Consider the following 27773-nt stretch of genomic DNA (forward strand, 5'->3'; position numbering starts at 1 on the left):
AGTCAGATGCTTAACCAACTGAGCCATTCACACACCCCTCCACCAGGAAATTATTTCTAATGACAAAAATAAACTTGCTATCTTTTTAGTGTTCTATTTATATGCGAATATGGTATTTTAGCTTAATGATTTTTGTTTCATCTTAGCAATTTCTTTTAAAACACCCGAAGTATTTGGAATTGAATTGTATTTGAGTTTGAAATTGAAATTAAAGAACATTTTTTGACCTGTTCATCAGAGGATTTTATCAATTCAGATGGCCTTTAATTAAAATTTATTATGGGGGCCACCTGGGTGGCTCAGTTGGTTAAGTGTCTAACTCTTGATTTCAGCTCAGGTCATGATCTCAGGGTTGTGACTGGGGTGAGAGCGAGCTAGGCATTGGGCTCCAGGTTCAGCAGGGAGTCTGCTTTGCCTCTCCTCTGCCCCTTCCACTGCTTGTGCACACACACACACACACACACACACACACTCATTCTCACTCTCTCTCTTTCTCAAATAAATAAATCTTTAAAATTTGTTTTTTAATTTTTGAGACTTTATTGAGATGGGCATAATATGCCCCAAAGGGGGAGTTTTTTTTCTTAAATAGGTTGAATTTTAATCACTTTCCATTTCAAAATTTTGCTTTTTAAAAATGCTCCCCTGGGGGTGCTTGGGTGGCCCAGTCAGTTAAGCATCCTTGACTCTTGATTTCTGCTCAGGTCATGATCTCAAGGTGGTGAGATAGAGCCCAGTGTTAGGCTTCTTTCTGGGCATGGAGCCTGGTTGAGATTCTCTCTTTTGCTTTCCCTCTGCTCCTCCATCTATTCCTCCCCTCCACCCTATGTGGGCATGCTCACAAAAAAAAATGTTTCCTCTATTAAGCAATAATGTATTTTCGTTACAGAAAACTTAAGAAAATAAATAAAAATGTAAAGAACTGAATGAATATCAAAAGCAATTCTTCCAACTGGTAATGAGTACTTGTAATACTTTGTTTCCTTCCAGGCTTTCTTCTAGATTAATTTATAAAAAAAGGTTTTTTTTCTTTCTGCAGTTTAATTATATTGTATAAACAGTTTTAGAGCCTGTTTTTATTGCTTGATATTATTTGGGGGATTTTTTTTTTTGTTATGTTTTTCATGGTTGCATACTCTTAAGACTGTATTGCCTTATAAAAGCATAGACTGCCAAAGTGATATGTAATGGTAGTTTATCGAATCTATATTTGAAGGAATTGGTCAGTTTCTCGACACAGCCGTTTTAGGTATAAATCAGTGTATTTTCTTTCATTTTTTCATCTATATTCTGTCACCATTGCTTCTGTATTCTGGAATTACATACTCTTAAGTAGACACATGAAATTAAGTAATTTACTAATCTTTATGAAAAGCTTGTCACTGAAAATTCATTGTAGTGAAGGAATAATCTATCATGCATTTAGAATTCCTTCTTAGGTACATAGCTATTTCTAGACTACTGAATTGTGCTCAAATTTTAATATGCTGAATATCATATTTTAAATGTCTGAGAGAAGTCAAGATTTAGCAGAACTTTTTTATACTTGGTATAATCACCAATATCTAATTTATAGCGTGTTTTGTTTTGTTGATGTGTATGTTGAGAACACAGTTACAGTGCACAACTGTTCTGTTCTATTTTAGCAGAGATGTCAAAAGCTTAATTTTATTTACTTTCAAAATTAAATCTTTAGATTTTAAACTGCCCCACTGCTGTTGGTTTTTTAACTTCAGTTAGAGTTTATATTGTGTTTACTCCTTAAATATATACTATTCTCATTGATATGGCTTGTATTCCCTTTTGGAATACTTGCCATGTTTCTTACTACATGGCTTTTGGGAGCATCACACACTTAACAATAATAATAATCAGTGTTTAAAAGAAAGTAATTAGTATTATTTTTAAAGATTTATTTATTTGAGAGAGAGAAAGGGCATGTGCACACGAGTTGGCCAAGGGCAGAGGGAGAGAATCTCAAGCAGACTCCCTGAGTTGTATGCAGGATGCGATCTCATGGCCCACGAGATCATGACCTGAGTTGAAATCAAGAGTCGGACCCTTTACTGACTGAATTACCTAGGCGCCCCAGTACTGTTATTTATTATGTTTTTTCCCAGATACTGTTTTGTAGTTAATTTCTTGTTCCACTTACTGCAATAGGGCCATAGGTAGGCAGGTCTTGAATGAAGACTACAGGTTTGTTTTTGTCTTTATTATTGTTTTTATAAAATCTTTAATACCTTTATTCCATCTTTTAGTATTTTGAGTAAGCAAAAATTAATATTAAACTTTTTATGAGGACTAATATTCTTTTAAATGTGTTTATAAATAACCAAGTGAACTTTGTTCCAAAGAACATATGCTAAAAAAAAGAACATATGGTGATTAGAATATTTGTAAGAGGATTATATTTCTGTTCTATAGAAAAATAACTTTCTCAGTGTTTATTCCTGTTTTCAATTTATGTATGTTTCATATGTGTTAATTTATTTTTTGGATTTTAGTTTGAAGCTGGCAATATGAAAAACCTGGTACTGAAGATAATATCTGGATCTTTTCCACCTGTATCTTTACATTATTCTTATGATCTCCGCAATTTACTCTCTCAGTTATTTAAAAGAAATCCTAGGGATAGACCATCAGTCAACTCCATATTGGAGAAAGGTTTTATAGCCAAACGCATTGAAAAGTTTCTCTCACCTCAGGTATGTTTTTTTTTACTTTAAAGTAGTAAGGTTTTGGTGCTTAATTAGGACATGACCTATGTTTTGAGGAGAGCACATCACAGTTCTGGGAGAATGAAATGCCTTTTTCAGATGACATTGGAGTCACCTTTCTTTCTGCTCTCATATTCTTCCTCTTTGGATTTGTTTTCTAGTTGTGAATCTGTAGGAGGGAAAACACTCTTCCTGTGTTTCCTCAACACTTAATACTGAACTTCTCACCCTTCCAATCACCGAATGTGTGGTAGTTTTTCCCACACCAAGCACTTCTGCAACACAGCTGGGTGTCCAGTTTAGTTCAGTTCTGGGACTACCTGGTGATATAGATCATCAGATCCCACAGCCAGCTGAAGGGATACGAAGGGCAAGGGTGCTGAGTGCCGGAGCTTCTGTTGCAGTAAAATTAGAATGTGTCACCCTGCTGGCATGTTTGCCAACACATAAGCTGTACAGATCCTGTCCTCCAGCTTTTTATGGAGGCTTTATTATGTAGACATGATTGATTAAATCATTGGCCTTTAGTGTTTGATTCAGCCTCAGTCCCTTTCCTCTTGGGGAGGGGAGTGAGACTAAAAGTTTCACCCTCTAATCCTATGGTAGATTTTCCTGGCAATCAGCTTCCATCCTTAGGGGCTTTCCAGGTGTTACCTCATTAACATAAATTCAGGTGTGGTTGAAAGTGGCTTGTTAGGAATAACAAAAAACACCTTTATTCTCTTTAAGGGTTTTAGGAGCTGTATGCCAGGAACTAGACACAAGATATGTATTTCTTAAGATAAATCACAATATCACAGAATCATTCCTTTGTCTTGGGTTTCTGTTGTTTTGTTTTCCAGTTGGTTTTTTTTTTATTGTGGTAAAATGTGCACAACTAAAATGCATCCTCCTAACCATTTTTGAGTGTCCAGTTCAGTGGTATTAAATAGATTTTCAATGCTGTGCAGTTAATACCACCATTCATCTTCACAACTCCTCATCTTATAAAACAAACTCAATCCCATTAATCAGTAACTCCCCATTCATTTCTATCACAGCTCCTGGCAGTCACCTCTCTACTTTGTCTTCTTAGGTTTCTAACTGTAAAATTATTATTTAAAAAATTTTTAAATCCAAAAAAAAAAAAAAAAAAAATTTTTAAATCCAGTATAGTTAACATATACAGGGTTATATTGGTTGTACATGTACAATATAGTGATTCAATGATTCTGCACAGTAGTGCTCATCAAGATAAGTGTACTCTTAATCCCCTTCACCCATTTCACTCATCCCCCTACCCACTTCCCCTCTGGTAGCCATCTCTAATTGTAAAATTATTAAATGTTTCTGTGCCTCAATGACCTATAAACAATGAGACTATAAATATATCTACATTATGAAGTAGTTGTGAGAATTAAAAAAAAGTGATAATGTACATAAAGTTCTTAATGTCTAGCATGTCATAAGTGCTCAATATATTCAATACAAAACATTATCAATGTGTCATTTTATTATACAAATATAAACATATTAATATCTTAATTTATGTGATTATAATTATATTCTATTTGATAATTATTGAAAACTATTGTTTTGTGGACATTTGTATTATAACAGATTGTTGACTCATGATTTTTCCTCTATTACTCACATGTAGATGCATAATAAATATTTGTGGAGTTGAGCTGAATTTTACTTTGACAGGATTTATTAAAAATTTATATCAAATCAGTTTGTAAGGTATTGATATAAGTATGATCCCCTGAAACTGGAATTATTTCATATTACATGTTCTGTGTGGCCTTTGTTAATTAATCTCTTCTGTAAATCATGTATCTAGCAAAATCATAGTTTTTTTACTTTTATATGCTCATGGGATAAGGGGAAAGTGTCATATATTCTCTGGGTTAACAGAACATCTGTGAACAAATAATTTTCAGAAAACAGAAGTGTGGATTTAATTATTACTACCAGGAGAACACATTAGTCGCCAAAAAGCCAATTAAAATGTATAGATTGAAGGTTACTTTTATAGGATATAGCAAGAATCTTTGAAACATAGGTGTCTTATAAAACTTATAAACATAGGTGTCTTATAAAACTCCTTTGTTATAAGTAACAATTTCAAGGACAGATTTAAAAAACATAAAGATTTTTTTTGGCATCTTTTGGCAAAGAAAGAATAACTTCATTGAATCTTGCTGAGGTTCCCCTACTCCCAAAACCCGTGGTTTGGACATAACAGTCTCGAGGCTGAAGCACTGGAATTCAGCTAGCCAGCAGTGAAGGAAAATGTGCAAGCCTGGTTTATCAAAATTTATAACATGGAAAGAAAAAAGGACAGATTATGATTATTAAGAAGTGGAATATTTGATAGTATGTGTTTAGTATATGAATAGCTCCTTGTTAATATTTAGACATCACTTAGATTTCATTTTTGTGAAAATCTCTTGTTTGATTCCTAATAAGTTTATTTTCTGCTATATATCACTTACTCAGTATTCTTGTGAGAAAGTTTGTAATACATTTTTTAAGGCTTTAACTTTGAAATAGTTTGTAAGCTTTACTGTATAATATATGAACTACTCTAATATTCTGTGGGTTTTTAAAAAATTACTTCTCTAACTGCTGTCATCCAAGGTTTAATACGGCTTAATTCTCAATCTTGCACATGCTGGAGGAAGCTTGACAAATCATGGTTAAGCTCTGATTCCTTAGCAATATAGGTGTTGTCCAATAGTACTTTCAATAGTGCGTCAGTAATGATGTGTTTTATATCTGCATTGTCCAGCATTGTAGCCACTAGCTACATGTGGTTGTTGAATACTTAAATTGTGCCTAATGTGACCAAGTGGCTGAATTTTAAATTATATTTATTTAAAATTTTAATTCAAATAGCTACTTATGGGTGACAACTATATTGGACAACATGGCATAGAGATCGCAAAATCTTGGATTCTTCATGCCCCACCTCTTAGTTCATATTTGTATTCACACCAAAAAGACTCACCTTCAGGCAGTGAAAGAAAGTATCCAGTCTGGGGCAGTTTGGAGTGCATAAACCACCCATTGTCTTCCATGCAAAAGAAAGGGAAAAAAAGCAAATGTTCAGAAGAGAAAATACATTTACACAGTTGCTCTGAACTTTGTCTGTGAATCAGTTCCTTACTTAATTTATCTTTTGGTGCAGTGGTTTTTAAGCTTTACCATACTTTAAAAAATCACTTGGAGGACATTGCTGGGTCCCATTACTACCATTTCTATTTTAGTGTTTCTGAGGTGGGAGCCTGAGAATTTCCACATTTGATATGTCCCTGGTGATGCTGATTCTGCCAGTATGAGACTTGAAAACTGCTATTAGGGGATCCTTAATGGGACAGAAGACCATATCAGTCATGGTTTTTTGACTATTGGAGCATCTGTTCCACTGCTGCTGTGTAAATATTCTCTTCAGCAGGCCACATTTCTCTTAAAAAAAAAGAGAACATTCACTTGTTTTCCCATTCTCCAGCCAGTAAGAAAAAAGCAGGCTTAAATTGAGTTAAATCTTTGTTGGCGTCATATTTTGTACTTAAAGAGGGGGAAAAGAAAATTTAGTAAATAGCAAAAAAATGACTTGTGGGAAATACTAATAGTTTTTGGTTCTCAAAATTTGTTCATGAATGCTGGAGAATAGGTCCTGGAGTGTTTATTAATAGTAAAAAGAGATACTTATGGATTATCTAAATTATCTAAATTTTTATTATCTAAATTATCTAAATATTCAAATATTTATCCCATAGTATGTTTATAACTACATGTTGTTTAAAGTGAAAACTCATTGGAGAGGCTGAGAAGATTCAGAGTAAAGTTGAAATAACTGAGAAGTTAATCTGAGTGATTATTATTGAGGTAAATGAGGGATTTGGCTGTATATAAAATATGGAGGCTATTCCAGATAGGAGGTAATTATGTTAAATTGCTGAGACACAGAACAGGAAGGCAGTTTATTGGGGGCCTTTGTGGTTCATTAGGTTAATATGGGAAGAAAGGTTATGTAGGAAAGTAATAAAATCTGTAAGAGTAGAAGAGAATTAGTATGAGGAATTTGGGATTACTTAGGTTGAATAAGTACAGTTTATCTGATAGCATATATGTGACTGGAAAGGGAAAAATGTAATCTGAATAATGGGTAGAGTTTTTATTTTGGAAATTTGATGTCTTTTCTAACTTTTTTTTTTGTCCTTTTTCAATCTCAGCTTATTGCAGAAGAATTTTGTCTAAAAACATTTTCCAAGTTTGGAGTGCAGCCTGTACCAGGTAAATGAAATTTAATATGAGTCCTTTCATCTGTTTGCAATAGTCAATATATTAATACTAATTAGTAATACTTTCTAATTATACTAGAGATACATGGAGATATAGTAAGTTGGGGTAAATGTAGATAAATTTAATCCAGAGGAAATGCATCTTTAAATTATTTTTGATATATGACAGTATATAACACTTTGTGATGAATTAATAACAAAATTTCCAAAATTTCTTGTCTGCCTTATTTGAATTAAATCTATCTTGAAGTCTTCCATCTTTATCAGTTGCTTAGCTGATATTCTGAGCAGATTGTTGTAGAATGTTCTAAAATGTCTTAGTTAAGTGTTTATATATTTTTCTGTAATAAGTACTTCATATTCTAAAATTTTTAAAAAGTGAATTAATGGGAAGTCAGGTACCTTACCAAGGATAAATTTGTTTTAAATGTAGCCAGCAGCAGTAGAATATTTGTAGGATTGTAGATATGATTATATACTATGTGTATATATATATACATATATTTGTGTGAGAGGGAAATTACATTTTTTCTTCATAGAATGATTTCAGAATGGTTTTCTAAAATCAGTGGAAGTTATGTAAGATTTGAGGATTATATTGTTTTTCAAACAATGCTTTCCAGGTTCTCCATTTTGAGTTTGAGTAAATGAATAAAAATAAATACCATTTACAACAATGAGTCCATGTAAGCTGGAAGTGGTATGGCAGCGTGTTCTTAGGAAGACCAGCTATATTTAGCTCTTCCTAAAGACCCTTAGACTCATCCCGTCAGTGTGCAGAGACTGTCAGTTCCTCAGAAATCAATTCACTCTTAAGCAGAACTCACAAGAAACTGACACACAGCTGAATCAGCATGTCTCTCCTGGCGTCAAGCCTCATGAGAAGTCAAATCTTAAAAGCCTCATTGTCACAAAGACCAGAAATATTCCATGCATTCCATATGCCGTACATTCTTTCCATGTAGATAAGCCTACATAGGAATTAGAAAGTTATTTTGCTCTAACAGGAGTTGGATGAATGAAATGTTTAATAGCATGAGGCTAAAATAGGAATTGTATTACTGATGGGTCTGTAGATACTTTGTGGGCTCCAACTCCCCATATTAAGCTTTATACTACTGGTGGCCTATCACTGAGCCTGAGAAACATTCCCAAAGCAGATAAGTAATTCTCCCTCTTTCTGGAAGTGAATGGGAACTATTTAATATTTTTTCGCCTGGGAATCTTCATTTTTATTTTTTATTTATTTTTATTTATTTATTTTTGTAATTTTATTTTGTAAATTTATTTTTTTTTCAGTGTTCCAAGATTCATTGTTTATGCACCACACCCATTGAATCTTCATTTTTATAAACTTTTGTGACTTTAGCTTCTTCTTCAGTATGTGTGCCATTATGTGTACTGGTATACATGATATTTCTTTGGTGTTTTTTTTTTTTTTTAAGATTTTATTTATTTATGTAACAGAGAGAGAGAGCACAAGTAGGCAGAGAGGCAGGTGGGGGGGGGGGGCGGGAAGCAGGCTCCCCGCTGAGCAGAGAGCCCGATGCGGGGCTCGATCTCAGGACCCTGAGATCATGACCTGAGCCGAAGGCAGAGGCTTAACACACTGAGCCGCCCAGGCGCCCCTCTTTGGTTGTTTTAATACATTTAGCCAAGTTACAATGTTGTGATGTTATATATATGTGTTCTGATTTGATCTTACAGTTGAACTCTCAAAGGGAAATTTTTTTTCTTCCACTTTTCCTAGTTCCTAGGTAATATCTTTGAAACAAATAATAGATTTCCTTTAAATTTCTTCAATTTGACTGTTTTTATTGAATTCATCATTGTAAATTCAAGGCCTCAATAAGAATTGGATACATCATTGCTATAGGGCTTACACTTGTATGTATATAAATTTTTATGTATCTCTGATTATTTCTTTAAAAGCAATCCGTAAACATTGTTCTTGATACAGATTGTCCTCTAGAAAGTTTGACCATTTTGTGTTCCCACCAGTAGCGTGTAAAGGTACCCATTTCATGGGACCCTGAGCTGTGATTGTTTTAAAGTGTTTGTTCTTCCCTAAGTCTGTAGGTATAGACATCATTCAGACTATGGATGGTGAAAGTATTAAAGTTGCTCACAATGATGGTGTTAGTGTTTAACACTTGCTCTTAAAGTTTATGTGATAATTTTGAAAGTAACAAACAGTAGTGTTCTTTTAAGAATATTTTTATTTTTTAAAAATATTTTTAACAGCTTTATTGAGTTATAGTTCTATACCACTTAAAGTCAACTCTTAAATTCAGTGATTTTTTAGTATATTCATAAATACAGTCATCATCTAAAGTCAGTTTTAGGGATGTGTTTTTTTTTTAATAATGAGAAATTTCAACATCTTAAAGATGTGTGGCTTTTTGCTTTTTTTTTCCTCCACCCAAAATGGCTTCAGTATCGAGTAGTTTATAATGAAGGCATTGATTGACATGTACTAAGAAGTAAACAAGATTTTTAGTATATGTGCTGCCGAAGTGAGCACAAGAAGTAAACAAGATTTTTAGTGAAAAGTCTCAAATGCTGTAAATGATTATGAAAATGAAAAAGTGCTGTCTTGAAGAATTTTGAAAGTAAAGATTTAATATAAAAAACTCTAGGAAGAAAACTCTTTATATCTTTTCTTATAGCTAAAAGACCAGCTTCAGGACAAAGCTTGGCTTCTGTTGTGTCTGCTCAGAAAATTACAAAGCCTGCTGCGAAGTATGGAGTACCTTTAACATATAAGAAATTTGGAGATAAAAAATTACATGAAAAGAAACCACTCCAAAAATATAAACAGGTATGATCATCTTACAGACTGTGTGTTAGTAGCAAATTCAATTTGATCTTTTTTAATTGCAGTTCAATTCAGTTATCTTGATACTCATAGGATTGTTTTTATTAAGTTACTAAAGAACATTGCTATTCTCTGCTTCACCAGTCTTCTAAAACTAAGAAGACTTACAGAAGTCACAAAGAAACATAAGTAGATAAATTAAGTAGTTGGTGCAGTAAAAAGAAAGTGATGTCATCAGTGAAATCACTTTTGAACAACCTGAGCAGAGCCATTTGTTTTTGTGCATAAAACAAGTAAATGTGATATACTTGATAAAAATGTGGGAAAATTTTGTATTTGAGAATTCATAATCAGATAAATTAATCAAAAACATAGAGCTGGAAGGAATGTTATTATACAGTCTATAATATTTCAGATGAAAATATTAACACCTATAGTATTTAGTTGAAATGCTCAAGAACATATAGTGTTAGTTGTGGGAATCTGACATTTTTCTTCATGTCAATAGCTGCATACTTTAGTATATGAAACCGGTTTTGTTTTGGGCTATATGTGCACATGCATACATATGTGCATACACATGTGTTTAGATACATATGAACATTGAACACACTGATGTAAGAGAAATCTAAGTTAAAGTCTGTCATAACGTAGTTCAAATGATTACTGTGAATTAGTCTTCAAATAAGTTGTATAATTCAGCCTCCAGCCAGGAGAAAAAAATACATACTAATTTGATCAAGGAAATTTTAAAGAATTGGTAGCTATGTTTAGAGAATTAACTTTAAGGAATAAAGACCTTTAGAGAATATAAGAAGAGCAGATAAAGGAAGCAGCCTCTACTCCTAGCTCTGAGACATAGTACCCAAAGAGTAGTACCCAAAAATAGGTTTTGGAAGATTGCCACAACCCCACCCTTAATGCTGAGATTCAAACCTTATTGGGTGTGGTATGGCTATAATTCACTGGATGGTGAGTTCACTAAGGTGTGCCGTAGGCTAAGGCTGGCAAACATGAAACTGTCCACAGTAGAGCTGATGAAGCTCCTGACAACCTGGCTAGCATGCCAGTGAAATGTACTGGGAAGCTGCTTGGTGATTCATTGAATCATTGAATCTACTGGGATTGAATCTGCTGGAGTGCTGGTGGAAGTTGCCAGATGTTGCTGAACTCTGCATGGTAGGCTGGGCTGCCAGTTGGGTCACCAGTGGAATGTGGTGGGAAACTGGCCTTGGGGTTGCTGTCCAAGGTCACAGGGGAGCTGACAGGGGCACCAGCAGAACCCTCCTGGAAGTTGCCCACAGGGGTGAATGTTACTATGTGTCCCATGTGCAGGAGGAACAAGAAGAAAGAAAGCCTGCTATTCAGGAACAAAGCCATTGCCTTCTGCGCTGTCCCTCCAACATCATCTGCGGATAAAGCTTAACATCATGCTAGCAAGCAAAAAAGTGTTTATATTGCCTGGCTTCTAAAAAGAAGAAGGGCGAATTTGCAGCTGAGAGGCAATATGATAACTGGCATATGAGTTTTCCCTCCCTGCCTTCCTCCCTTCCTTCCTTTAGTTCTTCCATATAACATTTATCTAGGCCTAATGGACCAATTCCATCCTATCTTTTATCCTTCTTCTTTAATCATCAGAAGTCCTGGACCTCCAGAATTTTCCTTCATTAGCTAGTCTCTCGATTCCATATGACTTCGGTCATACCCCATTCTGACCCCATCCCCTGCATACCTCCCTAAACTCTTCCAGAGAGCCCTCTTACAGCACATTATCAGCAAAATCCCCTCTATTCTAAACTTGTAGAGTTTTTCTTCATCTTTTTTTGCTCTATAATCTGGCTTGAACCTGAACACTCTGTTGTGCAACTTTCTTACATCGTGTCTCTTAATCCTTATACCACTGCATCTAGAAGTAGGATGGCGGAGGTGTTTTCCTTGCTTTCCACTGCAAGACTCTTCCGTACTCCCTAACCACAACCACACGCAAAACTTTTGAGGCTTTTGCTACAGACTGTATCACCTGTTAACCTTCTGTGGGTCATCTGCATACTCTCATTTTTAAGAGTTTAACACTTGACTCACCGTCACTCTTCCCAATACTTCCTAATTCTTGGTGATTTCAGTATCCAAAAAAAAAAAAAATGATCCTTCCAATAGTACAGGGTCTTTTATTTTTTTGATTGTCCTCTTTCTGTGATTTTGTCTACCACCCTACCTTAGAACTCTCACCTGTAGTCATGTCATCAAATTTATCATTGATTATATCAACTCTTCCATAATCTCAATTATTAGCATCCATGACTTAGCACTATTTCCTGTGTTTCCAGCTTATTCCTGGAGGATTGCTGCCTGCACAGCTTCTTTGTCCTATTTGGATCCATGGATTTCACTAGTTTTTTTCAGTGTCCCTCTCCTCATTTTTTATTTTCCTTTTTTGGCTTAAATTCCATGTTCTCCCTTTATAATAATTTCCAAAACCACACCTATCTTTCATTATTACAAATCATCTGGCAAAAACTAACTTGGTGAAATACAATTCTCCATCTCTTTTGAGCCTGAACTTGGGTAGTGAAATGTGATTGGAGAAAACATACAACTATTCTCTAACTGGTCTCACTTTAAATTTATAACTAATAGTGTCAAGTGAACACCTGGCCACTGTATTACATTTCCTCAGTCCACTTACTCTCCTACTTTATTTTATTTAATTTTTTTTAATTTAAATTCAATTAACATGTAATGTATTATTGATTTCAGGGGTAGTCAGTGATTCATCAGTCTTATATCCAGTGCTCATTATATCATGTGCCCTCCTTAATGTTGATCATTCAATTACCCCATCCCCCATCCCTCTCCCCTCCATCTGCCCTCAGTTTGTTTCCTGTTTTTAAAAGTCTCTTATAATTTGTCTCCTTCTCTGATGTTGTCTTGTTTTATTTTTTTTCCTCTCCTCCTCTATGATGCTCTGTTTTGTTTCTTAAATTCTGCATATCAGCAAGATCATATGATAATTATCTCTCTATGACTGTCTTATTTCACTTAACATAACACCCTCTAGTTCCATCCATGTCATTGTAAATGGCAAGATTTCATTTTTTTAATGGCTGAGTAGTATTCCATTGTGTGTGTGTGTGTGTGTGTGTGTGTGTGTATACACATATACATACATACATACATCTTTTTTTTATTATGTTAGTCACCATACAGTACATCATTAGTTTTTGATATAATGTTTTGTGATTCATTGTTTGTGTGTAACACCCAGTGATCCATGCCACATCTTCTTTATCCATTTATCTGTTGATAGACATCTGGGCTCTTTTCATAGTTTGGATCTTGTGGGCATTGCTGCTATAAACATTGGGATGCAGGTGCTCCTTGGATCACTATGTTTGTATCTTTGGGGTATATAACCAGTAGTGCAATTGTTGGGTCGTAGGGTAGCTCTTTTTTCAACCTTTTGACGAACCTCTGTACTGTTTTCCAGAGTGGCTATACCAGCTTGCATTCCCACCAACAGTGTAAGAGGATTCCCCTTTCTCTGCATCCTTGCCAACATCTCTTTTTTTCCTGAGTGGTTAATTTTAGCTATTCTGACTGGTATGAGGTGGTATTTCATTGTGCTTTTGATTTGTATTTCCCTGATGCTGAGTGATGTTGAGCATTTTTTCATGTGTCTGTTGGCCATTTGGATGTCTTCTTTGCAGAAATATCTGTTCATCTCTTCTGCCCATTTTTTGATTGGAATATTTGTTCTTTAGGTGTTGAGTTTGATAAGTTTTTTTTTTTATAGATTTTGGATATTAGTCCTTTATCTGATATGTCACTTGCAGATATCTTCCATTCTAAGTGGGTTGTCTTTTGATTTTGTTGACTGTTTCCTTTGCTGTGCAAAAGCTTTTTATCTTGATGAAGTCCTAGTAATTCATTTTTGCCTTTGTTTCCCTTGCCTTTGGAGATATGTCTAGCAAGAAGTTGCTGCAACCAAGGTCACAGAGGTTACTGCCTGTGTTCTCTAGGATTTTGATGGATTCCTGTTTCACATTTAGGTCTTTCATCCATTTTGAGTCTATTTTTGTATATGGTGTAAGAGAGTGGTCCAGTTTCATTCTTCTGCATGTGTTTTCCCAACCACATTAGTTGAAGAGACGGTCTTTTTTCCATTGGATATTCTTTGATGCTTTGTCAAAGATTAGTTGACCATAGAGTTGAGGGTCCATCTCTGGGCTCTCTATTCTGTTCCATTGATCTATGTGTCTTGAGGATTACAGCTTTGTAATAGAGCTTGAAGTCCGGAATTGTGATGCCACCAGCTTTGGTTTTCTTTTTCAACATTCCTCTGGCCATTCGAGGTCTTTTATGATTCAATACAAATTTTAGGGTTATTTGTTCCATTTCTGTGAAAGAAGTTGATGGCATTGTAATAGGGATTACATTGAATGTGTAGATTGCCCCAGGTAGCATAGACAATATTGTAACAATATTTGTTCTTCCAATGAAACATTTTTCCATTTCTTTGTGTCTTCCTCAGTGTCTTTCATGAGTATTCTATAGTTTTCTGAGTACAGATTCTTTGCTTCTTTGGATAGATTTATTCCTAGGTATCTTGTGGTTTGGGGTGCAATTGTAAATGGGACCAGCTCCTTAATTTCTCTTTCTTCTGTCTTGTTGTTGGTATATAGAAATGCAACTGATTTTCTGTGCATTGATTTTGTATCCTGACATTTTACTGAATTCCTGTATGAGTTCTGGCAGTTTTGGGGTGGAGTCTTTTGGGTTTTCCACATAAATATCATATCATCTGCAAAGAGTGGGAGTTTGACTTCTTCTTTGCCGATTCAGATGCCTTTTATTTCTTTTTGTTGTCTGATTGCCGAGGCTAGGACTTCTAGTATTACGTTGAATAGCAGTGGTGATAGTGGACATCTCTGCAGTGTTCCTCACCTTACGGGAAAAACTCTCAGTTTTTCCCCATTGAGAATGATACTCGCTGTGGGTTTTTCATAGATGGCTTTGATGATATTGAGGTAGCCTCTATCCCTACGCTGTGAAGAGTTTTAATCAAGAAAGGATGCTGTACTTTGTCAAATACTTTTTCTGCATCTATTGAGAGTATCATATGGTTCTTCTCCTTTCTTTTATTAACATAGTGTATCACATTGATTGATTTGTGGATGTTGAACCAACCTTGCAACTCAGGAATAAATCCCACTTGGTTGTGGTGTATAATCCTTTTAATGTACTGTTGGATCCTATTGGCTAGTATTTTGGTGAGAATTTTTGCATCCATGTTCATCAAGGTTATTGGTCTGTAATTTTCCTGTTTGTGGTGGAGTCTTTGGTTTTGGGATCAGGGTAATGCTAACCTCATAAAATGGGTTTGGAAGTTTTCCTTTCATTTCTAATTTTTTGGGGACAGTTTCAGAAGAATAGGTATTAATTCTTCTTTAAATGTTTGACAGAATTCTCCTGGGAAGCCATCTGGCCCTGGGCTCTGTTTGTTGGGAAATTTTTGATTACTACTTTAATTTCATTGCTGGTTATTGGTCTATTCAGGTTTTCTATTTCTTCATATTTCAGTTTGTGCAGTTTATAAGCCTCCAAGAGTGCATCCCTTTCATCCAGATTGTCTAATTCGTTGGCAGATAGTTGCTCGTAATATGTTCTTAAAATTGCTCGTATTGTTTGTGATCTCTCCTCTTTCATTCATGATTTTATATATTTGGGTCCTTTCTCTTTTATTTTTGATAAGTCTGGCCAGGGGTATATCAATCTTATTAATTCTTCTGAAGAACCAGCTCCTAGTTTTGTTGATCTGTTCTACTGTTCTTTTGGTTTTATTTCATTGATTTCTGCTCTGATCTTTATTATCTCCCTTCTCCTGGTGGGTTTGGGCTTTATTTGCTGTTCTTTCTCTAGCTCCTTTATGAGTTAAGGTTAGGTTGTGTGTTTCAGACCATTTTGTTTCTTGAGAAAGGCTTGTATTGCTATATACTTCCCTTTTCAGACTGCCTTTGCTGCATCCCAAAGATTTTGAATAGTTATGTTTTCATTTTCATTTGTTTCCATGAATTTTTAAAATTCTTCTTTAATTTGCTGGTTGACCCATTCATTCTTTAGTAGGATGCTCTTTAGCCTCCATGTATTTGAGTTCTTTCCAACTTTCCTCTTGTGATTGAGTCCTAGTTTCAAAGCATTGTGGTCTGAAAATATGCAGGGAATGATCCCAGTCTTTTGGTACCAGTTGAGACCTGATTTGTCACCCAGGATGTGATGTATTCTGGAGAATGTTCCATATGCATTGGAGAAGAAAGTGTGTTTTGTTGCTTTGGGGTGGAATGTTCTGAATATATCTGTGAAGTCTATTTGGTCCGGTGTGTCATTTAAAGCCCTTATTTCCTTGTTGATCTTTTGATTAGACAATCTGTCCATTTCAGTGAGGGGCGTGGTAAAGTCCCCTACTATTACTGTGTTACTGTTGATGTGTTTCTTTGATTTGCTTATTATTTGGCTTATATAATTTGCTGTTCTCATGTTAGGGGCATAAATATTTAGAATTGTTGGATCTTGTTGGATAGACCTTTAAGTATGATATAGTGTCCTTCCTCATCTCTTATTACAGTCTTTGCTTTAAAACCTTATTTGTCTGATACAAGGATTTCTTTTGCTGCCCATTAGCATGATAAATTGTTTTTCCACCCCCTCATTCTCTATCTGGAGGTATCTTTGGGTCTAAAATGAGTCTTTTGCAGACTGTATATTGATGGTCTTGCTTTTTTATCCATTCTGATACCCTGTGTCAAAATTTTGATTAGGGCATTTAGCCCTTTTGCATGCAGAGTAACTATGAAAGATATGAATTTAGTGCCTTTGTATTTCCTGTAAGGTGACTATTACTGTATATTGTCTCTGTTCCTTTTTGGTCTATGTTTCTTTTGGACTCTCTCCTTGCTTAGAGGACCTCTTTCATTATTTCTTGTAGGGCTGGTTTGGTGGATGGCAACTTATATTTGAACATATTTTAAAACACTACATTTCCCCCCTTCCACATGTTATATTTTTGATGTCACTCTATATCTTTTTGTTTTATGTATCCCTTAACTAATTTTTGTAGATTTAATTAGTTTTACTACTTATTTCTTTAAATTTGTGTGTATCTTTATAAGTGATTAATCCAGTTTTTACCATTTCCAGTGAGATTTTTACTTTTGTATGTTTTCTTGTTATTAATTATTGCCATTTCAACTTAAAGAGGTCCCTTAATATTCCTTATAAGTCTGGTCTAGTGGTGATAACATCCTTTATCTTGTTTGTCCAGAAAACTCTTTATCTTTTCTTTAAATCTGAATGATAATCTTGCCAGGTAAAGTCTTCTACTTTGTAAGCTTTTCCCTTTTAGCACTATTTATGTTATGACACTACGTTCTGGCTTGCAAACTTTCTGCTGAGAAATCTGAGCGCGTTCTGGGGTTTCTCTTGTATGTGAAAATTTGCTTTTCTCTTGGCGTTTTAAAAATTCTCTCCTTACTTTTGATATTTTAGTTATAGTGTGTGTTGGTGTAGCTTTCTTTTGGTTCATTTTATTTGGAATTCTCTGTACTCCCTGGACCTGGATTTCACTTTCTTCCCTAGGTTTGGGAAGTTTTCAGTCATTATTTATTCAGTTTAGTTTTCTGACCCCTTTCTTTTTCTCTTCTTCCAGTACCCATATAATGCAAATATTATTCCACGTGATACTGTCCCAGTGGTCCCTTATTTTCATTAAACAAATTTTTTTTTTCTTTTTGATGCTCTGTCTGGGTGAGTTTCATGACTTTATCTTCCAGCTCACTAATCTGTACTTGTACTTCATCTTGTCTGCTGTTGAACCCCTCTAGTGTGTTTTTCAGTTCAATTTTTGTATTCTTCAGCTCTCACTTTTGTTTGGTACTTTCTTATGTTTCCTTGCTGTTTGTCAAAGTTCTCTCTGTGTTCACCCATTCTTCTCCTGAGTTCAGTGAAGATATTTATGACCATTACTTTGAATTATTTATCAGGTATGTTACTTATCTTCATATTATTAGGTCTTTTTCTGAGATATTTGTCTTGTTCTTTTGTTTGGAACATATGTCTCTGTTTCCTCATTTGGCTTTCTCTATTTGTTTCTATGTATTGGGTGAAAGAGTATCTCTCCCAGTCCTGAAGGAGTGGCCTTCTTTTGGAGCATATTCTTCTTTCTACCTATTTTGCTTGCCTTTCTGTGTTTGTCTCTGTGGCATATGTGGAAGAGCTGCTTTTCCTTAACTTGGAGGGAATGGTCCTAAATATGGTTGTCCCTTAAGTAGGCTGTGTGTGCTTGATAACTTGTGGTGGCTGTGTGGAACTGTGGCTGTTGTGGCCTGGAGGTCATAGGGCATTCTGTGCTGGGCTGCCTTGTTGGGATGGCATGGCCCAGAGTGGTCCTGTTGCTATCTGTTCAGAGGGTACCCTGGGAGGAGCTGAAACTGAAACAGATCCAAGCAAGGGATTCTGGGATTCTCAATGCAGTGGGCACCCTGGCAGGACAGCTAAAACTAAACTGGTTGTAGGCCTGGGAGGGAGTGTCTGGGGACCCTAAATGCAGAGGACAGACAGCCTGTCAGGACAGCTGAAGCACTGTGTAACACAGAGGGTCCCATGGTTCACAGGGCACATTGGACTGGTGAAACTGAACTAGGTATATTTCGGGGTGTTCTAGGACTCTGCATAGAGAGAGCTCTGACAAGGTGACTGGAGCTGAGGCCAGTACAGGTGAGGTGTTTTGGGGGCCTTCATACCTGGGGTACCCTGGCATGGCAGCTGGAGCTGAAGCAGGCATCACCTGGGAGGTCCTATAGCACCATGCACCAGAGCTACCCTTATAAATTGTCCAAAGCCATGGTGGTCTGGGCCTGTGTGTTCTGAGGTCCTTTTGCACACCTGTGTCACCTTGGCACAAAAGGTGGAGCTGTAGTAAGTGCTGACCAGGGGTTTTGTGTGCACTGCCCTCTGGCTACCTTGATGGCTGGATCTGGTGTGGGTTAGAGGCCCAGGGCCCATTGAAGTGGCAGGCCAGATAGGGCACCAGGACCCTGCTCCCATTACTAAGGTAGAGGGGAGTGTAAACTGTGTTACTCACTAGCCCTTCTGACTTGGCCCAGAGAGAGTTCTATCAGCTCTCCCTGCCCCTTGGTGGATTTTTAAGACTGGCTCTTTTGTATGCTGGTTGCTCTGTTAAAGCTCCAGAACTCCTGGGGCTGCTGTGGGCTAGGGACCCAGAGCATGATGAAGTGGGTAGGCCAGCTTTGGTGTCTGTACCTTAATCTGGTCTGTGCTTTCATGGTGGAGGAGGTAGTGTAAACCACGGCACTCCTAGCCACTTGTACCTAGATGGAGTTATAGTTGCTCCTCTGTTTGATGGAGTTCTAGGGCCAGATCTTTTACATACTAATTGTTCTTTTAAACAGATTATTTTCTGTCCCAGGGCAGACCAGTTTGTTTCCAGTCCCTCAGCACTGTAGTTCTCAACATTGGGAATGGGAGTTCCCCCCCCTTTTTTTTTAACCATGTCTTTGTTTCTCTTGTTCTTTCTTTAGTTGTGTAGAAGTTGTTAAATCAGCCTTTAGTTATCCAGGAGAAATTGCTCCCATAAATAGGTGTAAAGTTGGTGTGTTCATGGAGGTGGTGAAAGCTTGAAAATGAGAAGTTTATAAGAAAAACTACAACCACTTAATGATATTGTCTTGTCACTTTTTAACTGGAAAAATTTAGGCTAATAACATAGTATTACTACTCAGCATATGATAAAAATATTTGCGTGTCAGAAACTTGTTTCAGTGCCTGTAATGTTATTTTTTAAGGATTCTGTTCTTATGCCACCAGAGGGAGCTCTATGAATAGGTTTAGTTCTGATTTTTAAAAAGAAATGCAAAATAAAACATTTCTCTTAATGTGATGTTTTATGTTACCATATTTTTCTCTTCTGTGTAGATACAGTTGAAGATACCTGTGTGATCTCAAAGAAGCAGCTTGTAGATAGAAACAATAATGTAGATGAATCCCAAAAATAGTATTAAGCAACAGAAACAAGATGCAAAAGAATACTTATTATATAATTCCATTTATAAGGAATTCAGAATCAGAAAAATATTAAACTATGTTGTTTAGGAAGGCATATGTAAGTTGCAAAACAGTAAAGAAAAGCAAGGTGGTAGTTAAAAAGTCAGGACGGTCTTTACCTCTGTAGTAGAGGTAGAATTTGTGAAAGGATACTTGGAGGGATTCTGGGTATTGGTTTGACTTGAGTTGTAGCTATATGGTTATTTATTTATGCTAACCTCTGTGTAGATCTTTTATCTACTTTCCTATAGGTGACTTTATATCCCAGTTAAAAAAAAAAAAAGAAGAAGAAAAAAGAGGAGATGATTATGTGGAATAGATTAGAGAATTCGAGAAACTGACCCAAATATGGGTGTGAATTTATTATATGATACATGAGGCATTTTAAACCAGTGGGAAAAAAAGATGTATCAGCCTATAAATTGTTATGAGATAATTGAATTTCCTAGAAATCCTAGAAAAATGTAGATTCCCAACTCATATACCATGAAAAAATTTATTTTAGATAGGTCTAAAAATAAAAATCTAACTATAAACATTTAAAAATCTAAATCTAAATTAAAGATCTAAATATAAAAATTAAACTAAGTGACAAACAAAACACAATATTGAGGTTAAAATGTCTTACTTAGCAAAACAATATATGCAGATCTCATAAAGGAAAAGATTGGCAGATTTAACTGTATATAAATTACAAACTTCTGTATGGTGAAAGATACAACAAACAGCAACTCATGGAATGGGGAAAATATTTGTAACATCTGTAATAATCTTATTTTCTGCAGTATGCAAGGAGCTCCTATAATTGAACAACCCCACAGTTAGATGAACGATTGGTACATAAAAAGAGAAATATTAATATCTCTATACTGGGAGATACTGTAAACCTTTGTAAAAGCAGAAAATCAGGATAGATTGATAATACTCAATATTTGTGAGACTGTGAGTAAATGAGTGTTTTGGTGGGAGTATAATTTGGTGCAGACTCTTGGGAGGGCAGTTTTTCTCAACATCTAAGTTGTGTTAGACATGTACTTCCATGTCTAGAAAAATTGCCCTTCTGAAAGCTTGCATATGGCACAAAGATGTATGTACAGGGAAGTGCCTTACAAGCATATAGAGTAAGAAAAAGTAGAACCAACCCAGTTACCCATCCCTAGAGGAATGCTAAAATAAATTAATTATATCCATTGTATGGAATATTGCCATTGTTAATTTGCTTACTACAGTGTGAAAATGTCAAGGAGCATTGTTAACAGTAAAAAGCATTTTTTCATCTAATAACACATTGTTAATACCTTTATGTAAGAAGCATAAAAACGCTAAAATTCTATGTATGTATATAGTTGCATATATGTTTAAGTATGTATATATATTTAAGTGTGTATTGGAAGGTTATTCATGAAAATACTGACAGTGATTACCTCTACAAGAAGAGAGTGAAGTAGACTAACTTTTTACTATTGTTTAAATTTTATATAATAGTGAACATATATAACTACTTTTTAAAAATTTATCTCTTCAATATTGGGCTTTCTAAATGACATTTTATTTTCATATTAGAGAACTTTGAAAATTAACATCTGTATCTGAGGACAGAACTTAGTGATTGTAGAAGAACACTTTTTCACAGTTTCTTTGAATCTGAGGTTTCTTTTTGCTTAACAAACACCATATCAAATACTATAGTCATTCTTTTATTTTTGGGGATATATATATAAAAAAATAAAATTTTTAGAGATTATATATATATATATATATATATAAAATACATATATATGTGTGTATTTTGTTTGTTTTTTTCCTGCTCTAATCTTTATTATTTTCTGGCTTTGGACCTTGTTCTTTTTCTAGCTCCTTTAGGTATAGGGTTAGGTTTTGTACTTGAGATTTTTCTTGTTTCTTGAGGTAGGCCTATATTGCTATAAACTTCCCTTTTATTTTTTTTAAAGATTTTATTTATTATTTATTTGACAGACAGAGATCACAAGTAGGCTGAGAGTCAGGCAGAGAGAGAGGAAGGGAAGCAGGCTTGCTGCCGAACAGAGAGCCCGATGCGAGGCTTGATCCCAGGACCCCAGGATCATGACCTGAGCCAAAGGCCGAGGCTTTAACCCACTGAGCCACCCAGGCGCCCCTAAACTTCCATTTTAGAACAGCTTTTGCTTTATCCCAAAGATTTTGGACTGTTGTATTTTCATTTTCATTTGTTTACATGTTTTTTTTTTTTTTTTTTTATTTCTCTTTGAATTCTTGGTTGACCCATTCATTGTTTGGTAGCTTGTTATTTAGCTCCATATGCTTGTATTCTTTCCGCAATTTTTCTTGTGATTGATTTCTAAAACCATACCATTGTGGTTGGAAAGGATGCATGATATGGTTTTAATCTTTTTAAGTTTATTGAACCTTGTTTTGTGGCCTAACATTCTGGAGAATGTTAACATGTGCATTGGAAAAGAATGTGTATTCTGAGGTTTTTGGGTGGAGTGTTCTGTATGTATCTGTTAGGTACATCTGGTCTAATGTGATTTTCAAAGCTGCTGTTTCCTTGTTGATTTCCTGTCTGAATGATCTATCCATTGATGTAAGTAGGTGTTAAAAGTTTCTTCCTATTATTGTAGGGATAATATGTTTTGAAACAGAGTCATGGCAGTATTTGGCTTTACCTTTTTCTTATTTTAAGTTTCCACAAATTTGAATTTTTCAAATAGGTACCTCAAAATCCTTATCTAATTTGTAGTTTTACTTTTTGTCCAGGCCCATCACATTCCAGTGAAGAAAGTGAATCCCGGAGAAGAAAGGAGGAAAATGTTTGAGGTATAAAGACATCTGTCTGCTTATTTTAAAGCTTTGCAAAAACAATTCTAAGAAAAGAGATAAAATCTTATAAAACCTCCAAACCTTTCCTCCTTATTTCTTTCAAACAAATAAACCTTCAACTTAATCCTTTTTTTCTCTTCCTAATCTCCCTGGGCGTATGTTTACCATTGGTATACTAACTTTCCTTATGAAACTAGAAAAAGTAGGAATTACTATTGATAAAACTGTTCTTTTTTTATTTAAGGAAGCAGCAAGAAAGCGAAGGTTGGAATTTATTGAAAAAGAAAAGAAACAAAAGGATCAGGTAGTTTTTTTGCTTTTTTCTTTCCTTGCCAAGTTGTGGACGATCATAGTTTCAAGAGTTCTAAGAAGTTTGTCTTTAAAATTGTTGCAGATTAGTTTAATGAAGGCCGAGCAGATGAAAAGACAGGAAAAGGAAAGGGTAAGAGGATAATCCATTTTTCCATGGTACATTCTACCCCCTCCCCACACATATACTTTTTTTTTCCCTAAAGGAATACACTGATTTCCATTGTGTAAGTAAATATATTTCATGTATTTTATATTAAATACTTGAAATTGTGTTTTGTTTGTTTCTTTTCCCCAAAAGTTGGAGAGAATAAATAGGGCCAGGGAACAAGGATGGAGAAACGTGCTAAGTACTGGTGGAAGTGGTGAAGTCAAGGTAGGCATTTGATACCTACATGGTTACACTGCTGTGGTTTTTTCCTCCAGTTTCACCTTGCTCTTTGAAATGTATATAACTGGCTTTGGGAGGAGGAGAGGTATTAACTTTTTACCTGGAATTCTTCACCTATTACAAAATCTTAGTTTTCCTACATGTATTTGATGCATAATTTGTATTGATAATTAATATCTGACACCGGTAAATTGTTTAAAAAGTTCAGTGTGAAGGCTATGATACATCATTTCTTCCAGAAGAATCTTTTTAAAATTCAGTAAAATTTTTCACACTTCTGCCTAAAATTCTTTTATTGCTTCATCTAGCCTTAAGGAATAAGTTTTCATAAGATTCTTGTTAGACTGGCACCTGCCTATCTCTCTAAGCTCATCTCCATCCATTCCCTGCCACAGGCTTCGTACTCAAGTGAGGCTGAACTAAAGACCATACTTGTATTGTAGTTTTCTTATTGTGTGTAACCTGCCTAATCTCTTTGTCTTTGCACAGTGTTTCTCTTTATTTGAGAGCACCCCTCCCTCCCTCTTCACTGTCAATCCCACATCCAACTATTTATCTAGATAGCAGATTACCTAGCTAACCATTTACCTAGATATATTAATTCAGACATTCCTTTTGGGTAGATCCAGACTCTATAACCTTGGGCAAGTTACTTAACTTTTCTGAGCCTTAACTTCTTCATTAAAAAAAAAAAAAGAAAAACAAATTCGAGAACAATGCCTGGAGTGTGGTTAGTAAGTACTCATAGGTTTGACTCCCTGTTTCTTTCTTTGTTCTGTTTATCTGAATCTTAAATTTCCTCTTTTGCTCTTGTAGCATCCTTATGTATCTACGGTAGGTTCAATTCTGAGATGGTCCCTTATTATTCTGGTGTAGATACCTTGAATTCCCTCCCCTTGGTGGAACCTTATGGATAGGGTGGTGTCACAGTTCTCTTGATTAGATTTTGTTGCACAGTGAAGTGGTGATGGGATAGTCACTCCTGTGATTAGTGTTGACATTTAATGAGATTCCCTCATAACAGACTGGGAGGGGAGAAGAAAGTCTGAGAGACATGCTTCTGCTGGCCTCTAAAAAAGCAAACAATGTTGCAGGGACGTATAGGTAGCCTTTAGGAGTAGATAGTCCTCTTTGACCAACAACTAGCAAGAAAGTGGTGACCTTAGCATTATGGCCACAAGGAAATGAATTCTTCCAATATCTAGTGAACTTGAAAGAGGATCCTGATCCTCAGATGAGAATTGCAGTTCTGGCTGACACCTTCATTGCTCTCTGGTGAGATCCTGAACAGGAGACCCAGCTAACTGCATCTAAACGGCTGAGCCAAGAAAACAGTGAGATAATAAATGGGTATTGTCTTAAGCTACTAAGTTTGTGGTAATTTGTTACACAGCAATAAAAAAATGAATATATTTTTATTCCTCTGTATTATAATTTTAATGCATGTCATCCAATCAACTTTTAGTCAACATGTCTTTATTTTTTTTATTTTATTTTTTCAGTGTTCCAGGATTCATTGTTTATGTACCACATGTCTTCAAATTGTGAATTCATTCCCTGACCCAAGCTCATTAGTATTTAGGTGCTAAATAGATTTGTCAAATCGACTTAATTACCATTTTTACTTCTTTTCCCCAAAAGTTATGATTTGAATAAAAGTTTGTTTTATGTAGATATATGTGTTCTGTGCTGGCTTTCATATTTTTCATATTATGTATTAATAATTCAGTAAGTCACTTTTTCTAATTCTGTGTTAATATATTATACTGTTTTTAGTAATATACTTTTATCTTTATTATACTTTACCATTTTTGTGCTGTACTATCTACTGTACTTGGAAGTAGAGCTTGCTACCTCCTGAATGACAAGAATGACTCAGTGTTGCCCATTCTAAAATAACTAATTCCGTATCTTAACTGATTATAAAATAAAACTTAACAATTAAAATGTAGGCCCTCTGATTTTGTCAAGCATTTTATATCAAGTACATGGTTAGTGTTGAGAATTTGATTATTTTTTCTTCTCCTTTTGCATATATCCTCTATGCAATAAACTGTCTTCTTCTATGATGTCTAAAGCTATACTTAATCCTGAAGTCCAGTTTAATCAATGTTGTTTGGTAACTGATTGGGACAGTTTTTCAACAGAATTCCATAGTATGTGCTTAATAGATTTCTGCTTCATTTTATAAATTTCTACAATGCTTTTATTGAGGATTAAGAAAACTATTTCCCATGACTTAAAGCAAATTCTTTTTTCTTTTAATTTTTTTAAAGATTTTTTTATTTATTTGATAGAGAGAGAGAGAGAGCCCAAGTAGGCAGAGCGGCAGGCAGAGGGAGAAGGAGAGGGAGAAGCAGGCTCTCCACTGAGCAGGGACCCCGACATGGGGCTGGATTCCAAGACCCTGGGATCATGACCTGAGCTGAAGGCAGCCGCTTAATCGACTGAGCCACCCAGGCGCCCTTAAAGCAAATTCTTATGTTAGTTTCTGTACTTCTTTCCCATGGAGTTTGAAATAGTTAACCTCTTAGGTTGTTTGATTTCTCTACAGTTGATAGGGACCTAGAAACTCAGTATAATGTTGATCAAATTAAGGAAATCCCCTAACTAAAGATAAAATGGAAACTAGACATTAAGGGAAAGATTTCAAAATTAATACCATTATTATAAACCTCTAATAAGGCATTATTCAGAGTATAAATTACCAAATGTCTTTGGTTATTTACTGTCTGCAAAATCTGGGACTTACTGCTTTATTTCTGATGTATCTCTTATTAATGTGTGTTTTTTTTTTAAATTATGAAATGTTGCACATATGTAGTTGGATCCTACGGTGATCATAATATGTGAGAAGCTTATCTGTTGTTCGAAAATATATTCAAATACTACTCAGCAATAAAAAGCAATAACCTGTTAATACATGCAACAACATGGATCAGTCAAAAACATACTGAGTTAAAGAAACCAGACATAAGAGTACATATTGAATGATTTCAGTTACATGAAATTATGGAAAAGGCAGTCCAGTCCATGACAGAGAGAAGATCAGTGGTTGCTGGGATGAGGGAACATTGACTGCAGAGTAACATGAGGGAACTTTTTGGGGTGATGGATATGCTTTTGATTGTGGTAGTAGTTACACAAGTGTATATATTTGTCAAAACTTATCCACCTGTGCTTCTAATTGGTGAAGAAGGTGATTTTTGAAAGATCATATTGCTTCAGTGTTCTAGTCCAGTATTTTCAGCATTACTTTCAACAATACTTTCCAGTATTTTCAGCCTTCGTTTTCGCTAGAGAAACATTAGACAACTCAAATTCAAGTCAAGGTGATACTAGCACCAGACTATATTCAGAGAGTAACCAGTGTCATAAGAGATGCAACTGCCTTTCATCAGAATTCTGATTCTGATTCTTGCCTTGAGAGGCACATTTTGAAGATGTGTGTGAGGATTCCTTTAATGGGGTTTCCTGCCTAATTAGTTACCTTCCCTATTTCTAACAACTTTCATCTCTTTTCAAACATCTTTTATCAGTTATCTGTATTCATTTCCAGTTTTTTTTTTAACTCATGCTTTCTTATAATATTGTCTGCAGCTTACTATGCCAAGATTTTATCTCACTGGGTACACTGAAATTTACCTGATTCTAGTATTTTTCTTTGCCTCTTTTCTTTGCCAGATTTCTTCCTTAAGATGTTATCACTTGGAAGATCTTTTACTTGTCAGTATTCTGGCTTCTGTTCTCATCACTTCCCCCACAGAAATGGGTTTTGAGATGCTACCTCCCAACTTCAGTCATAACGGTTTCTTTTTAGTGTTGTTGACCTCTGCGTTTGAGATTATTAATTTCCTCTTGATTGTGAAATTCTTTCACCTTGACTTGTGCAAAATTACACACTTCTTTTAAAACTCCTATCCTTATCTGACATCTGTTTTCTAACTATGAGTTTTCCATACATTTGAGTTCTTATGTTTCAGTAGTTGTGGCATTATGTTTGCCTTTATTCTGTGTTATTCACAGAGAGACTCCACAGCTCCCTTCCCGTTTTCATTGATTGCCTTTCTTTACTTCTAGGCTTGTGACTTGGCATCAGCACAGTAAGCCTTCCAAGTAGTTCCTCTGCCTTTTTCTCTCTCTCTTATTCCTGCTTATCATGCATAATTTGACTCACCTTCTTAAAAACTGTTTTGCTTTGCTATACCTTTCAGAAAGTTTATAAATGCTTTATTATATTATAATATAATATTATAATATTTATATGTCCTTTATTATATTTTTATTATATGTCCTTTATTATATTATTA

The 27773-nt window shown here is 35.3% G+C and overlaps 1 protein-coding gene across 1 annotated transcript in view; it reads left to right on the forward strand.

Annotated features, from left to right (window-relative positions):
• The window catches only part of NEK1 (NIMA related kinase 1), a 206528-nt gene that overhangs the window by 38263 nt on the left and 140492 nt on the right, over positions 1-27773 (forward strand). The window contains exons 10-17 of the mRNA XM_080796317.1: positions 2508-2708; positions 6941-7001; positions 9679-9830; positions 22701-22760; positions 23008-23067; positions 23158-23205; positions 23374-23448; positions 24280-24297. Of these exons, the coding sequence (XP_080652443.1) occupies positions 2508-2708; positions 6941-7001; positions 9679-9830; positions 22701-22760; positions 23008-23067; positions 23158-23205; positions 23374-23448; positions 24280-24297 (675 nt within the window). The remainder of the gene's footprint in view (positions 1-2507; positions 2709-6940; positions 7002-9678; positions 9831-22700; positions 22761-23007; positions 23068-23157; positions 23206-23373; positions 23449-24279; positions 24298-27773) is intronic.

The sequence above is a fragment of the Martes martes genome (genome assembly GCF_963455335.1).
Source record: "Martes martes genome assembly, chromosome: 2".
Classification (NCBI taxonomy): domain Eukaryota; kingdom Metazoa; phylum Chordata; class Mammalia; order Carnivora; family Mustelidae; genus Martes; species Martes martes.